Source organism: Notechis scutatus, chromosome Z, assembly GCF_049901735.1.
Source record: "Notechis scutatus isolate UNSWTSFEM ecotype Mainland chromosome Z, rNotScu1.2, whole genome shotgun sequence".
Classification (NCBI taxonomy): Eukaryota; Metazoa; Chordata; class Lepidosauria; order Squamata; family Elapidae; genus Notechis; species Notechis scutatus.
Window position 1 is genome coordinate 99,557,031 of NC_142025.1, and position 15,219 is coordinate 99,572,249.

The 15,219-nt window shown below is 36.9% G+C and overlaps 1 protein-coding gene across 3 annotated transcripts; it reads right to left on the reverse strand.

Annotated features, from left to right (window-relative positions):
• Positions 1-3,805: 3,805 nt before the first annotated feature.
• On the reverse strand, positions 3,806-14,693 carry GNGT2 (G protein subunit gamma transducin 2). Of its 3 annotated transcripts, XM_087944939.1 has the most exons (4): positions 14,590-14,671; positions 8,497-8,567; positions 6,493-6,582; positions 3,806-4,800 (listed from the first exon to the last, which is right to left on the reverse strand). In XM_087944939.1, the coding sequence occupies exons 3-4, from the start codon at positions 6,574-6,576 to the stop codon at positions 4,675-4,677; spliced, it is 210 nt and encodes a 69-aa protein (XP_087801065.1). In that variant the 5' UTR covers positions 6,577-6,582; positions 8,497-8,567; positions 14,590-14,671; the 3' UTR covers positions 3,806-4,674. The 3 variants fall into 3 exon arrangements, with proteins under 3 accessions (XP_087801065.1, XP_087801066.1, XP_026525515.1); XM_087944940.1 differs by lacking the exon at positions 8,497-8,567 and having other exon boundaries at positions 6,493-6,633; positions 14,590-14,693; XM_026669730.2 differs by lacking the exon at positions 8,497-8,567 and having other exon boundaries at positions 14,590-14,689.
• Between the last annotated feature and the right edge of the window lie 526 nt (positions 14,694-15,219).

Consider the following 15,219-nt stretch of genomic DNA (forward strand, 5'->3'; position numbering starts at 1 on the left):
TTTTCTTGCCACAATTCTTAATCACTGCAGTTGTTCAGTTAGGAACATGGTTGTTAAGAGAATTTGGCTTAAACATTGGCTTCACTTGACAGATTACAAAAGATGATCACATGACCTCAGACACTGCAACCATCATCAGTTGCCAAATGTCTGGATTTTGATCATGGAGATGCTGCAATGGTTGTGTGAAAAATGATCATCTTATCAGTGCTGTTTTAACTTCAAAGTCACTAAATGAATGGTTGTAAGTCCAAGACCACCTGTAATGAGCTCTCAAAATAATTTCAGTTGTCTTGTATGTAGTTTTGCATGGATGTTGTACATTTAGCTAAGATTATCAGGTAAAAAAAATCCCTGAAACAAATAGCATGCATGTACATTTCATGCACTTCCTTTATGATTTTTTTCTCAAAATATTGCTTTGTATAAGGGTATCTTTCAGAAATAAAGTCCTACATTTTGGTCAAAAGCTTTATATAATAAGAATAATGAACTTGTAATTGAGCATCAACCTTCCACTTAGGCATTTTTGAACCACCATCAAAAATAAATAAATATGTAATTTAATGTAAAAGTAGTACTGTATGTAAAAAGCATTTTGTTTCTGGAAGCTGTACCTTAAGAAGTTTTAAGAATGGGCGCAAATCACTGCTTTATGAAGGGGAGTACTATTTAAATAGTACATTTAAGTAGTTGGAAATAACTGATATAATTTAAAATTATCTGAAGACTTGGCATGGCATTTCCATTCTGCAAGTGGGTGGCTAATATGAAAGACTGAGTTTGCATTTATCGAAAATATACCAATTTTCTGGATTCAACCACTTTGTTGTCCATAGCCTAATCTGCTTTTCAATTTTGAAAGTTTGTTTAAAAACACATCAGAATTTATTCATTTTCTGACAATCCAAGTTTATCTAATTACAATCACTACAAAATTCCCCTTGTGATCTCTGTTTCTATTTTGTCAACAAAGGTAACAGTAGTTTGTGTTCAACATGAAACTAGAGAGGCTCAGAAACTTAGACCTCTGTAGAAGACTCCTGTCTTTGGTTGGATCTTTAATGCAAACTGTGAACCAATTTGTGTTTTAACTATATTTTTCCTTGCTCTTTCCATGTTTTAGTTTTTATTTATATGTAACTCAGCTTCAATGTGGATTTAGATGGGTTCTAAATAAATAAATAAATATTGTTTGAAGAAGTAGTTTTATTTCTGGATAAAGAATCTCCAAACATTGGGCATAAAATAACAAGATATTTTAAAATCTTTTTAACAAGATATTCTATAAAAGTGTTCATTCAATTTCGCCAGAGTACTTTAGCCTGGAGGACATACCTATGTAAACTGATAACTTGGTTGTTAAGTAAAGCAGTCATTAAGTGAAAAACTGACTGTGCTTATTATTTTAAAATGTGATTTTAGGATAATGTACTAACTGGCTGTAATGGCAAATATAGGACAGCAAAAGAGAGCTGCTGCAAAGATTGTAAATGTGAGCATTGATTGCAAAGTTATTTTTTCACCAATATTATAACTGAATGACTGTTGTCTAAGGCAATCATGAAGTGAGAATTGCCTGTAATCAAATCTGCTGTTTTTCAGAATTAGAGGGCTGCCTTCCCCTTCAAGAAACAAATGGCTACTATTCTTGGTTGGTTGAAGATTTTTGAGAATTTTGTTTTTAGTAATTCTGAGACATAGTTAAAAGCAGATGCCATAAACTTGTTGCTGTATCTTGAAAATTGTCAAGTCTGTGCAGAGCCCAGCACTTGGTTATCCAATCCTAACATTAGAGCAGCAGACACTTCATTTTGTATGTGGTTCAGGTAGTCCTCAACTTACAATCATTTGTTTAGTGACTGTTCGAAGTTATGAAGCTAAAGTGGACCAAAACTGAAGTGGGGGTTCAATTAAAATTGTAAATTGAGTACTTGTACTTTATATGCAGAACTAGAGCAGTTTTGAATGAATTTTTTAAAAGGAATGTATATAATAATAATTAATTAAAATGTATTAAATGTATATGCTGCCTGACTCCTAAACACTCTGGGTAGAATATATTTGGCAGGGGGATACATGCAAAAGCTAAGAGAGGTTTCAGAGATCTGTGTAGTGGTTGGTCCATGCTGCAGAACAACTGATGGGTACACTAAGTGCAGACCAGTGTTTTTATAAACTTGGCACCTTTAAGATGTATGGATCCAAAATTGCTGGGAAATTCTGGGAGTTGAAGTCCACATATTTTAAAATTGCCAAATTTGGGGGGAAAACACTGAAGCTCAGCTTTGCTCTCATGGCAAGTTGCAGAAACGTTATCAATTGGCTCTCCCAAGCTGGTGTAGGCTGGCTTTATTATACTATTAAATTTAGCTCTGGCCTCAAGAAGGAAACAGAAGTGGTGAAATGGTTGCTCAGCCCTGGGAAAGTAGAAGGAGCAAACAAGAAACTCAGAACGGCCCCACTTTCCACTGACAATAAAGTAGCCTTCCTGTGCAGTCTTATTTCTTGACCTGACCTATATTGAAGGGCTTACAAGGTACATGGACTAAATCTTTCGCAGCCTCAGAGCTGATCTAAAATATGTGGCTGTCACAAGAGAAAGATGGCAGCCAATATCACACACCACCACCACTTTTTCTCATTTGGTGCCTGGCATCCTCTTGCCAGTATCTGCTTCCTGAGGTAATTGTCATATCTTGCCTAACAGCAAGTCTGGAACTTGGAGCTGCTGTCATAATACATCATAGGGAGGTGCTTATGACCTGTTTGTCTGAGTATTATAAATAAATCAGTAAGATGAGACAAATTGAGTATAAGAAGAAATGTGTGTTGCTTGGCACTGACTTTTCTACACCCTTGAAATGCTTCTGGGGCATTCACATCTAATACAGGCTGTGTTTAGGATTGAACGTTATAGATTAATGCTCAGGTGGTCAAATCAAACTTTAAAATATGGAATGAAGTAGGTTTATTTAGCCATTCTGCCTTTGAAGTGAAATAAATAAATTTTGAAAGTGGCAACATGATTTTCTTGTCCCTTGCACTTTTCATGCCTCATATGCATGCCTTCTACAAAGCCTGTATGAGTTTCCACCAAATGAATAATAATAAAACAAGCTATTTCAGTGCTGCATGGAAAAATGTGCATTTTTGATTTAAAACTATTAGAGGGTCATCTGTATACTTCATCATATGGCTTGCAAAAACTAGATTTGGAACTAAACATTTATTATGCCATATATAGTGACATACCTTAATATCTGCTTTTCATAACCTAATATCTGTGCTCTTTCTCTTTCTCTCTCATCTATCCATCCACCCATCTCTGCCTCTCTCTGTCTCTCTCTCCCCTACCTACATCCATCTATCTATCTATCTATCTATCTATCTATCTATCTATCTATCTATCTATCTATCTATCTATCTATCATCTATCTATCTATCTATCTATCTATCTATCTATCTAATTTATCTATCATTGCTTTTAAAAATGCTTTGCAATTCTTTTGTCTCAGGAAAGATGAATATTCTATCTGCAGTAAGATCTGAGAAGTAAAACTAACAATCAAATGAGATGTTAACTTGGTAGGAACATGGCAAAACTCAACTTGGAGAATAGCAGATGCTTTCCATTTGCAGTTTAGCCTTTTCAAAGCTTCTTCTCAAAGCTAACTTTCTGTTGTACACATCGGAATTAAGATTTTGCTACACAAATGTGAGTAGCTGAGTCTTAAGAACAGATGATATAGTTCCCAGCATATTTTGATAAGTAGTTATGGTAATAAAAGAAAGCCAAGAATCATTTCATTGTTTAAATTTAATTGTTTTAATTAAATTTATATGCTGCCATCTCACTATCCATCAATCTGAACTTTTTCACCATAACTTCATTCCTTATATTGTATTTCTGTTATGGAGAAGCTGTTTTTCTTAGCCCAACTTGCTTTGTAGTTAGACCTTCTTGCATCCAAAAACTGTACTTTAGGCCAGTGTTTCTCAACCTCGGCAGCTTTCAGATGTGTGCACATCAACTCTCAGAATTCCTCAGCCTCATGTTAGGGACCTGAATTCTGCAATCTTAAAGTTACATTGCTTGAGAGATGCTAGTTGTTAACATCTGACATAAAGTAGTACTTAATCAGTTGTTGCAAATGGGAAAACTAAGTTAAATTACAAATGTAATTTTCTAAAAAAACCACAACCCAAAACAACCCAGTGTAATAAAACTGAATAACTAAATAAATCATATTTCTAAAGCCTTCCAGGTAGCCACTTGGCAGAATGGAAGGAGAAGAAATCTTTAATAATATTTTTTTTTTCTATTCTGTTTCATTTTGTTTCAAGCCTGCATCATTTTTCCCGCAAAAAACAAAGCATCAATTTAAAGAAAAAAAAACAATTAAATCATGGAATATATATCTTGGTCATGGATATGTTCTGGTTCCTTTTTTCCTGAGGCATGATTAAATTCCCTCCTGCAGAAAATCTCTATGGATGGGGATCCTGTGGCCCTTCTAATATAGCTGACTACCAGCTCCCCCAGCACCCTTTGGGGCCAAAAAGTTCCCCAGTCTTGATTTAGACTCATTGTATAGGGTAAACATTAATTCATACAGTACTAAGTAGCATATAAAGAGAGCGACAAAGATCTTCTTTTGGGTGAGGCCAGGGTCAGCTTATTGTACAGCCTCCCTTCTCCTTGAATGGGTTCTTGTCCTCTGGAACCCCTTTTAAGATGGCGTCTTCTGCAGCCATAGATTCTATAAAGGTTCTGAGTTCTTTTGCTGTCTTGGAGATCTAGGTGGGGGGAAAAAATGCAGCGTTTCATTTCCTGAACTTTTGGTTTCTGATTTACAACCTCTAAATAATATGACGATCCCACCTAGAGAATTAATAGGGAACCTTCCCACAGGAGAATAACGAAGAATAGTTTTGCAAGTCTCTCTTTCATTCTTTCTACAGCATTGTGATTCTAAATAAGGGCTCAAATGTACCACCTTAACTGTTTCAGCTGTTTGTAAACTCAAAATGACTAATTTCTGAGTAATTAATTTGCTTCTTTTTGCTACTGCTACACTTCACTCTGTTTTCTCAAGTTCTAAACATAAGATTCAAAGTAAGAGTTTAATAATGGAGATATTTGGCACAATGGGAACAATCTTCCTTGAGACAAAAACTTTTCTATGACTATTATATGACTCCTAACTTCTTAAGAAGCCAGGTGTTTTTATCCTCAAGTTTCATATGTGGCTGCTTTGAATTTGGATTAGATCATTGATCATTGATCATTCAATACAGTTGTATTTCTTGATGGCAAATTTTTAATAACTGTACATTCTGCTATGATGTTTATAGCATGTTTTTCTGTTGATTCTCCTAAATAGTTTTTAACATATGTTGTATATGTCCTAAAATATGTTCACAGAAAACATTTCTTGTACAGGTTGACTAATATAAAATTTGAAAATTATATTTGCACAATAATTTAACCTTCCAATTTGACTAGTTGGTGCCATAATGTATCAAGTCTCAGTTCAAAGTATTTGGTAGGAAGATTTTTGAAGATTGTGGAACAATGTGAATTTCATTTTTTTTTCTGCTCTGTGCTAATGATATTTTTCCTCATTGTGTCACATTGTGTCATTTCCTCATTGTGTCACAGGATGGCTTCGTGAAAGTCTTTAGACAATGAGGAGGTTCATTTGCATCCTACCATGGAGATGGAAATGGAGATATCATGCCGATTGCCACTTGACAACTTTATCAGAAGAGGAAGAAGGATTCTTCTTACATATATTCCTGCTTACCCTCTCTTGTTCCTTCCTTAATACCAACAGCTTTAAAAGTATCTATCAAGCCTCCATCCCAGCCTGATTCAGATAAGGTGGTTCCTCTCTCTGAAATTTGTCTGTCCTAACCAATCCAGGGTAGTTGTCAGCATGGAAATTTTTAGATGTGCCCTGTGACTAAAACTGTTGGGGACTCCATTGTTGGCAAACATATTTATGTTGTCTTAATGTAATTTTGTGTTTTAAACATGAACATTTAGCATAGTTATTTGGATGAAAAACCATTGGAATAATAAATAAATAAATAATAATAAAGAAATAATAATAAATAATATTTCATACAATGCCCTGTGAAGACACAGTTGAAACATATGGAAACTACAACACTGCATGATATTCCTGCAGCACTAATTATTTCAGCATGTCTTTTGCAAGTTAACTTTCCAGTCAGTTGTCTCCTTTATATTTTTATTTATTTGATGATTTTATTCTTTTCCTTTCCCTCTGACAATTTAATATTCTACATTTCAGAAAGTATAACTATGCTGACACCAACTGGCTGAACAAGAGAAAATCAACCCATTGGTTCCTATAACTTTTAGTCGGCATAACATAAAGTTATGTCGACTAACACTTCTGAAGTGCTGTTGATGCAGAAGCACTGATTTTTTTTAGTAGAGATACACCTGAAGCCCGTTACCATTTGTCTTTCAAGCTTCACTTCCTTCTTCAGTTGATCTAATTCCATCTGCTTTAGCTCCTTCTCACTCATATCCTGAGACATTATGCTCTGTAATACAAATATCAATCCATATTAGTCTTCTTGGCAGAAACAAGCCATCTGTCAATCAACTACAAACACAGTCAGTTATGCTTATTAAATCGATCACAGTTAAACAGATGTAAACCTGGTTGACCTCTTACTTTAGCCCCCCCCCCAACCCCTTGGATTCCCATGTGTCTCCTATGGGAGGAATAATTCTGGAGGAAAGAATAATACATATTTAAAGCAAAAGCAATGAAGTGATCAACATGTCCACTTCTGTGTTTTGATGCTGAGCTTCTTGGCGTCTAGTTTTATCGCTTGCTGATTCTCTGGATGATCCTTCAGAGCCAAGGGATATCAGCCCCAAGATCCAATCCTTCCACAAGGAATCATGAGTTACTGACCCCCAGAAACAAAAATCAAGTCTAGGGTTAATTCCAGAAGAGATGGTTGTAGTGTTCTGCTTGTATATATCCTTCATTTTCTGCCACTTCACTTTTTCATATGATCAAAAACACCTTAAGAGGACAGGATAATAGTTCTTTGTCTTGGATTAGACAAAGCTTTCATTCCTGAATATCTAGCTATTTTCATGAAATTATTTGAGAAAGTCCAGACTATGACTGCTCCCAGTTTTAAGCTTAAGGCATTTTCCTGCTGCTTCCTCGATCTTTTTAACCTCTAAATAAATCGTATTAAGGAGGGGGAAAAACGAACTGCTGCACACTGAGTTCTGACTGAAAACATTAGAGCCTTGTTTGGCAGCACTGAAAGAAGAGGAGGAGCAACTGGAAGATAAATGAGGCAAGAAAGCTTACTGTATTCTTCCCAGGAGTGGCAAAGGTGAAAAGAAGTCAATAGTGGTTCATTTCACTTTTAATAAACCTGGTACCTGGCATCTAATTACTATCTGATATAATTTGAGCCTTAGCCTAGGAGCAATATGTATTTGTTTCAAGGCCATAATGCAATCTTGACAGTTAGGATTTTCAATCTTATTAAAAGAAATCTATGTTAAACCAGTTCTATAGTTAAGAGGCTTATCCAAAATCCCGTTAACTGCCACATGCTACTCTGATTAACATGGACCAATTGGTTTTATGACCAATCATCGTACTCTAAAAATGTAATTTTGCAGCCTCTGAGTCTGAGAGTAGCAGAGTTATGTGATAATAATGTGGTAGGGTCAATGAAAGAGTTAGGATTTGGGGCAGTTTTTTTCATTAGTGTGATATGTTTAGACACTACAATGAGCCAAAACCCAACGAATCATAATATGGGTTACTTGTAGTCATAATCTAAGATTTAGAATAATTTAATATAAACTTCTTTGGCTTAGGGAATTGTCTGAATCATCCAGGAAAGTTCAGGATCTCTTAGGAAAACTAAGGAGATTCTTTTAAAGAATTGATCTCAGAAATACTCAAGAGAAATCCAGGACAAGATAAATCTAGATTATATTCTCTTTCAGTTACTCATCATTGAGTAACCTTGAGCCAGTGACTTTTTCAACCATACTATTGTTATTGTGAGAAAAAATAGAGAATGGGGACATCATGAACTCCCAAATGAAAGATGAGCTTAAAGTAAGCAAACACCTTTTCCTTGAGGAAGGTTACAGCAGTTAAATTGGTAAGGTAGGTAAGGTTTTAGTGTACATATACCACAACCATTGTCTTGTTTTCTGTTTTTGAGTATCTTCTTTGAATTTCTTATTGTAATATATTATACATGGAGTTGCCCTTGAAAATAACTTGGATAATTCCATCTGCCCAAAATTCGGCAGCAGAATTTTGTATGAGTCTGGATGTTTCAATCATATCATAAGACTGTTTTTATTTTCAGTCTAGTTCAAAATGCTGGTCTTAATCTGAAGTCCTAAATGACTTGAGGCTAATTATGTTTTAAAAAAGATTCTTTCCTTCTACATTTACCTACCAGGACTCTAAGAGCTTCTCTGAAATACTCCTCAGGATGTTCCTGGCAGTTGTGCTTTAGCAGAAATCTATCTGGAAAAAATGGTACTCCGTGAGGTAATCTGAACCTTCTGGACCCATCAAAGATCATTCTCATCCCGATTAGTTTTAATTTTTTAAATGACTTTCACTAATGCTTATTTTCCTGCTTGCATGTTGTTTTGGCATTACTAGTATTTTGATTGATTTTTATGCTTTAGTATTTTATTAGTTAAATTGAAACAAAACTGAAATAAATCCAGAGGATGATGATAAGTAGGTGAGGAAATAAATAAGCAAACACTAAAGAAAAAAAAAAGATGGTGTTATCATAAACTTGGTAACTTTTTGCTTATTCCAATTCATGAAGGAGAAGGGGAAGGGCTGACTTTTACTGGAACACCAAAAAAAAAAAAAAACACCCAGGAAATTTTCTGAACAAAGCAAAGAAGTATACTGTATAACTCAAGAGCTGCTCATATAAAGAGAGGTCAATTTATGGACCATTAGAAAGGCTTTCTATGAATTTTGAGCTGAGCGAGCATGGTGTTTAAACTGGTTGTGATATTAAACACAAGTGCTCTATTAAAGATGTCTCGTGGGCAAGCGTGGGATGCAGTGGCTCAGTGGCTAAGACGCTGAGCTTGTTGATCAGAAAGGTGGGCAGTTCGGCAGTTCGAATCCCTAGCACCACGTAGTGGAGTGAGCTTCCGTTACTTGTCCCAGCTTCTGCCAACCTGGCAGTTCAAAAGCATTTAAAAATGCAAGTAGAAAAATAGGGACTATTTTGGTGGGAAGGTAACAGCGTTCCGTGCGCCTTCGGTGTTTAGTCATGCCGGCCACATGACCATGGAAATGTCTTCAGATAGCGCTGGCTCTTCAGCTTTGTAACGGAGATGAGCACCGCTCCCTAGAGCTGGAAACGACTGGCATGTATGCGTGAGGGAAATCTTTACCTTTACATGGGCAAGAGTGAATGTTCTAAGCCAGGGGTCCCCAACCACCGGTCCCGGACTGGTACCGGTCCGTGGATCATTTTTTACCGGGCCGCAAAGCTTGGGCGCCGCGAGGAGAGAGAGGAGAAAAGAGCGTTCACGGTATGCCCAGCGCTAGTCTCCCTTTTCCTCTCCTTCTCCTTCTCCCCATCAACCACGCACACGCGCGCAGATAAAGCTGTTGCTGTTGCTGCTGCTGCTGCACCACGACCCGGAGGAACAGATTGAGCACAGGGGCTGAAGGAGCGCCACGGCGTCCGTCGCCAGAGCGCAAGGAAGCAGCAGCAGCTGCGGTGGCAGCGGCTGCTGCACCTCCGACTTTCCTGGGGAAGGTCATTCCCTGACCAGTCACGCTTCCCGGCCCACGCTTGCACCCCTCGCCCCCCTGCCGCCCACTTCCTCGCAGGTGGAGGCGGGAAGCTGCGAGGAATTCGGGCGTGCTTTCTAACTGGCTGTGCCAAGTCTTTTTTTTTTTTTTGCTCGAGGCTGGAAAGAAGAAGGGTGACGGGTCACTGAGGAAGGTGAGAGAGACTGAGAAGGAGAGAGAAGCCCAGCTAAAGCAGCTCCATGCTGCTTTAGGGACTAGTAGTAGAAGGCGGCGGTTGGCGGCACTTGCCACCAGGCGATGCTTCCGGGTTTTCGGTTGGAAAGCGGCGTTTGGGTGCTCGCGCCTTAGTTTCGTTGAAGGGGGGGGCTTCAAACCAAGAGCCGTCCCGATGGCGGTGGAGTCTCGCGTTACTCAGGTACCAGTCTGTGGAAGAATAAATAATCGTGAAACCGGTCCCTGGTTCACAAAAGGTTGGGGGCCACTGTTCTAGTCATAGGTACAATTTATCCCACAATCATGATCACAATATCTTTGTGTGAGGAATCACATGAACTGAAAACAGAATCTTGTTTTCACAATACAGAACAGGTGGAAAAAGCCTTGAGTTGCAAGCTAGAATTGGTGCGGCCTCAGGCCAAAAGCTTAGATCAAAATAGGTCAAGCTATTTTATCAGCTCTTATTTAAAAAAAAAAAAAAAAACCTTCAGCTTAAACTAAGTCTTTTGCAGTTATCTTTCCATGAGAATATGATGTTCCAGATAAAGAATTCCTTTCCTTTGATACTGGCTGCTTAAATAATTTGAATTATCCTAGTTTGAAATACTACAGGGACATATTGCAAAGCAGTTTGTGAAAGGGATAAATAAAAAAAGTTCCAAATGTTGAATATTGGATACTTTAAATTAACAAGAGATGGCAAAATTGAGCTATCTAATGAGAAAATTACACAGAGGCTTTTGTAAAAGACTGAAACCCATTTATGGATTTTATTTAAAAAAGCAGAGAAAAATAATTTGATAATAAAGTTTTTATACATTAAATAAAGGGAGAAAATGGAAAATTTAAAAAGAAATTATAATGGTATAAAAGAATAAGAAATGATTAATGATCCATGAGAAATGCAAAAGATAGAAGTAGACTATATTTTTAAGTTCTTTAGTTTTGCATTTGCACATTTATGTTTTTGCTTATGTTTTTGTATTTTAAATGTTTCTTTATATGTAGATTTTAATAAAGTTTATTTAAAAAGCCATTTTCCAGTTTAGTAAATCTGCAAACTGGTTCATACCTACCAAGAAATCCCACCACTGTACTGAAAAAGAAAAACTTTCTGGGAAAAAACAATGGCAAATAAATTCAACACTGTTTTTTAAAAAAGTATGTGACCCTTAAGCCAGATAATTGAGCTTGACTTTTAAAAGAGTTTTTACTCCTTAACTCTAGGGAAATGCTTTAATCTTTTTTTAATCTGCATATATTAGTAAGGCAGTTGTTTTGTTTCAATTGTCTCCAATCTAGTACATTCAGTATATGTTAGAGACCAATTGTCAGTCAAAAATAACTGACTGTGGTAGCTAGAAATAAAAACAGTGGTCAAAATCCCACAATTTTGGGAAGTTCCAAGTTTGGGAAGGATGCTTTATGGCTTTATATGAGTAGAGGTGAACACATATTATTTGTTACCTTCTTAAGCAGAGGAATGGGAATACACAGATCTATACACAGGTATATTTTTGCCTCAAGGAACATTGACCTGTTTTTGCAAAACAAATCAGGAATAACATTTTTATAATCTTGTTGCTATTTGGGGAGTAGGAGGTGAGAAGTTGCCCTTCACTAGACTTTTTCCATCCATAAGATCCAAAGTTATTTATTTTGCTAATGAATTAAGCCTCTAAGGTAAGCCTTATCGGTATTTTGAAGACTGAGGATGACAATGAAGGTAACACAGACTTTCCTCAAGGTCACCAAACAAAATGAAGTGAGACACTGGGATTCGGTGTGTCTCAATTTTAGATCCAAATTGTTTCAAGTACAAATCGGCTGTTTTAACTCTTTCCACCTCTTTTCTAAATTGTGCTTTTTCAAAAGACAACTGGATTTATTTTTTCCTTGTGGAAAACATTTCACCTGTCATCCAAAAAGCTTCTTCAGTTCTTGGATGAGAAATGAAACATCTTCCTCAATGCAAAAATAAGTCCTGTTGCTTTTTGAAAAAGCACCTTTCAGATAACCTGGTTGATTAATAATCTCCATAGACATTTTCTATCCCCTTTGTTTCTCTGAGATGCTTTGTGAATGCACAGCCAGAGGTGAATTCTGTTTTGGTGTCTAAATTTTGGTTGAACTTAGTACAGCATATAATTATACGATGAGAGCTTTGCAGAAATGGTAGTTCACACTGAAGTTTGAAATGTGGTGTTTACAAAGACGATGGTTGTCTGAAGTATCACTGAAATGTTATTGCCCTCCCAATCAAAGACAATACTTTAGAACATCTTGCATTCTGTATGGAGATGGTTATTAAGCCATCCTGTAAGTCACAGCCTCTTGTAAGGTTTTCAAGAGTTTAGTTGCTAGAATGTGTGTTAGAGCTTTTGTGTTAGGCACTTATCTTAGAGCACTGGCTTTCAAACAGTATTCTAGGAATAGGGTCCCCATAGTGGGAATTGTCAGGCTCTGAGAATCATTGCAACATAAATGATTTATTAAAGCCTCCACCCAAGAATCTGGCCAACTAATGGTCAGCACTAAATTGGTACTAGATAAGTCAGTAGAATTCAAAGGGCATGGATTTCTTGTGATAATGCAAGGACCCTACACCAATGATGCATTTTTATACCATCTTCCAGTTCTGCCTGCTTTCTCCTACAGGAATTAGTTATTAGAATGTCAATCCCTGTTTCAACATGGTTGGGCAATTAATTTTCCCAAGGAGCCACATGAGAAACTGGGACTGTTGTGGGTGGCCAAACCAATGTAACCTGATTTGATATCCTTAAACTCCATCAACTCATCAGGCTGTTCCATGCGAGGAGGGAGCATTGTGCAGTCACAGAAGAGTGCTTTCTCTCCTCACCCTCCCACAGTCCCTAGTTGACTGGGGGAACTGACTCAAATTCCTCCACTCCCTGTGACGTGCTTATTTACATTTGATTTCTAATTTCCGATTGACTTGATATGGACTGGACAGGAACAGACAAAGGGCCAGCTGTGGCCTGAAACCATACAATACCCAGATCTGTGTTTAAAGAAGGTTCCAAAAATCAGTAGAAATATTAGCCATGATTAATTTGTTCCACTAATTTAAGTGGTTTTCCCCTAAGCATAACTAAGTTTGCTGCTGATTAATGTTTTTATGTCATTCCATCTTCCCAAGATTTCAGAGCCATATGCACAATTCTCTTTCCCTTATCTTTATAACTAGCATATTATATTGGGGTATCAAAATATTTCCCAGAATCTTTTGCAGCAAAGGTCGAGCTCCATGTCAACGAATGTCTCGATACAAAACAATCCCTGGTTATCCCCTGTGATAAGCACATTGAGCTTCCTTGGCAGCAAAAATAACTCCTGGCTAAATTTAACTACAATGTCTTCATATGTCCCAGAATTATGTCCTGGCAGCAGACCAAATATCCCAAGTTTTGAATCCAGGGAGTGGCAGGGGTCTTGTGAGTTGTGAGCAAGGGATTTCTGATGTCAACATGAATAACACTTCTTGAATTAAACAACTAGAAAAAGAAAGGCAGAATGAACATCCAAAAAGTGAATGGTGGGTATTGAATTGAACTTCAGTCTGGAAGATAGATAAGAGGTAACCATTTACACTGTTTTCATTCCTCCTGCTAAGAATCTTTGCTGTTATGTGCTGCATTACGTGCTGTTTTTCCTTTAGTGGATTTTACTATTTGGACACCAATACTGATTGCAATCTGCTTGAACCTGCCCAATCAGCCAGTGTTCCTTGTGCCAATGCCAACAACATTTATAACAAGGGTAACTGACAGCAAGACTGAATAATAATTGACAAATTATCCCAATGGAACATTTACTTTTCAAAATTCATACTTATTATATGGGATTATCATCAACATACTGATCACCACAAAGAAAGGAATAAATATTTTACCATCCTTAAAAAATCCTAGGAAATCCTAAGTGTAGCACCAAGCTTTGCTCAGATGCTAATGTTTATGCAAATCTATTGCACTATTTGTGGAATACGTTCCTTAATGCAGAAGGCCAGTATCACATTACTTCCATAATGTTGAGTCTAGACTAAATGGACTTCGTAAGGTAGACTAGAACTGACTGAAAATTTAAATTCAGGTGTTCTGTGCTACACTGTGAACCTTTTTCCTTGATAGTACAAGTCGTGATTTGATTTTTGTGTTATGTTGGGATGGAAGTGTTGGTATCTTTGATGCATGCTTATTTTGATAATGCAGGTGGCAGGCACATAGGAGTATATACCTGTAATCTATTACTATCATGTTCCTTTCATGTTTCTGTAAAAGGATTTAGCTTTTCCATCCCCAAATCTGAGTATAAAAATGTTTCGGTATACATATCGCAGTTTATGAATTTGCAGAAAAGAATATATTCCCCAATAACACTTATTTATCTGCAAATTTCTTTTGAAATAAATTAGGCTTCTATCCAATAAATGTGTACAGAGTAAACTCCTATAAGTTCGAATGAGCTTTTCCATGGCAAAGTAACCCATTCTGTGAAAGAAAATTAAACTTACCTTTTTTGATGTGGTTTTTCTTCCAAACTATCCAGGTGCCTTAGATATACATTTGTCTTAACTGGTGAGACAAGATATTCCGCCACCTCCACTGTTCTGCTCAAAAGTGTCTTTGTAATTAGATAGGAGCTCATTTTGGTACTGATTGTATTCTGCCCTTAATCTGGTAATAGGCTTAGCATGTTGGAACAGGTCAGGTGTTCAGAATTAACCTCAAAGTCCAAAGTAAGCTCAGACAGATGGCATATTTGGGAAATTTGATCAGTACTCATCAGAACGATAAACAAGCATATTATCTAAATAATGAAAAATTGGGTGGTGAGTTTGATTCCCATTGAATGAGATTGACCAATGAGTTTACACATCTTTTTTTAGACATTCATCCTGTTTCCTCTAGGAAAATTAGTGAGAATGAAGCATCCATCAACTGAAGTTCAATTATTATAAGCTTGAGTGGATGCTTCCTTGTGAATTTCTTGGTAGCAATGCATAAATTATTTATTCTTGCCTTCTTTGTCAATGCTTTCCAATTTAATCTATAGCTCTATAGTTTAGTGATGATCTTCCATTCAAATAGTTAACCATTCTGACCCTACTTAGATTAACCAAGCTCAGCTAGTTGTGCTATCC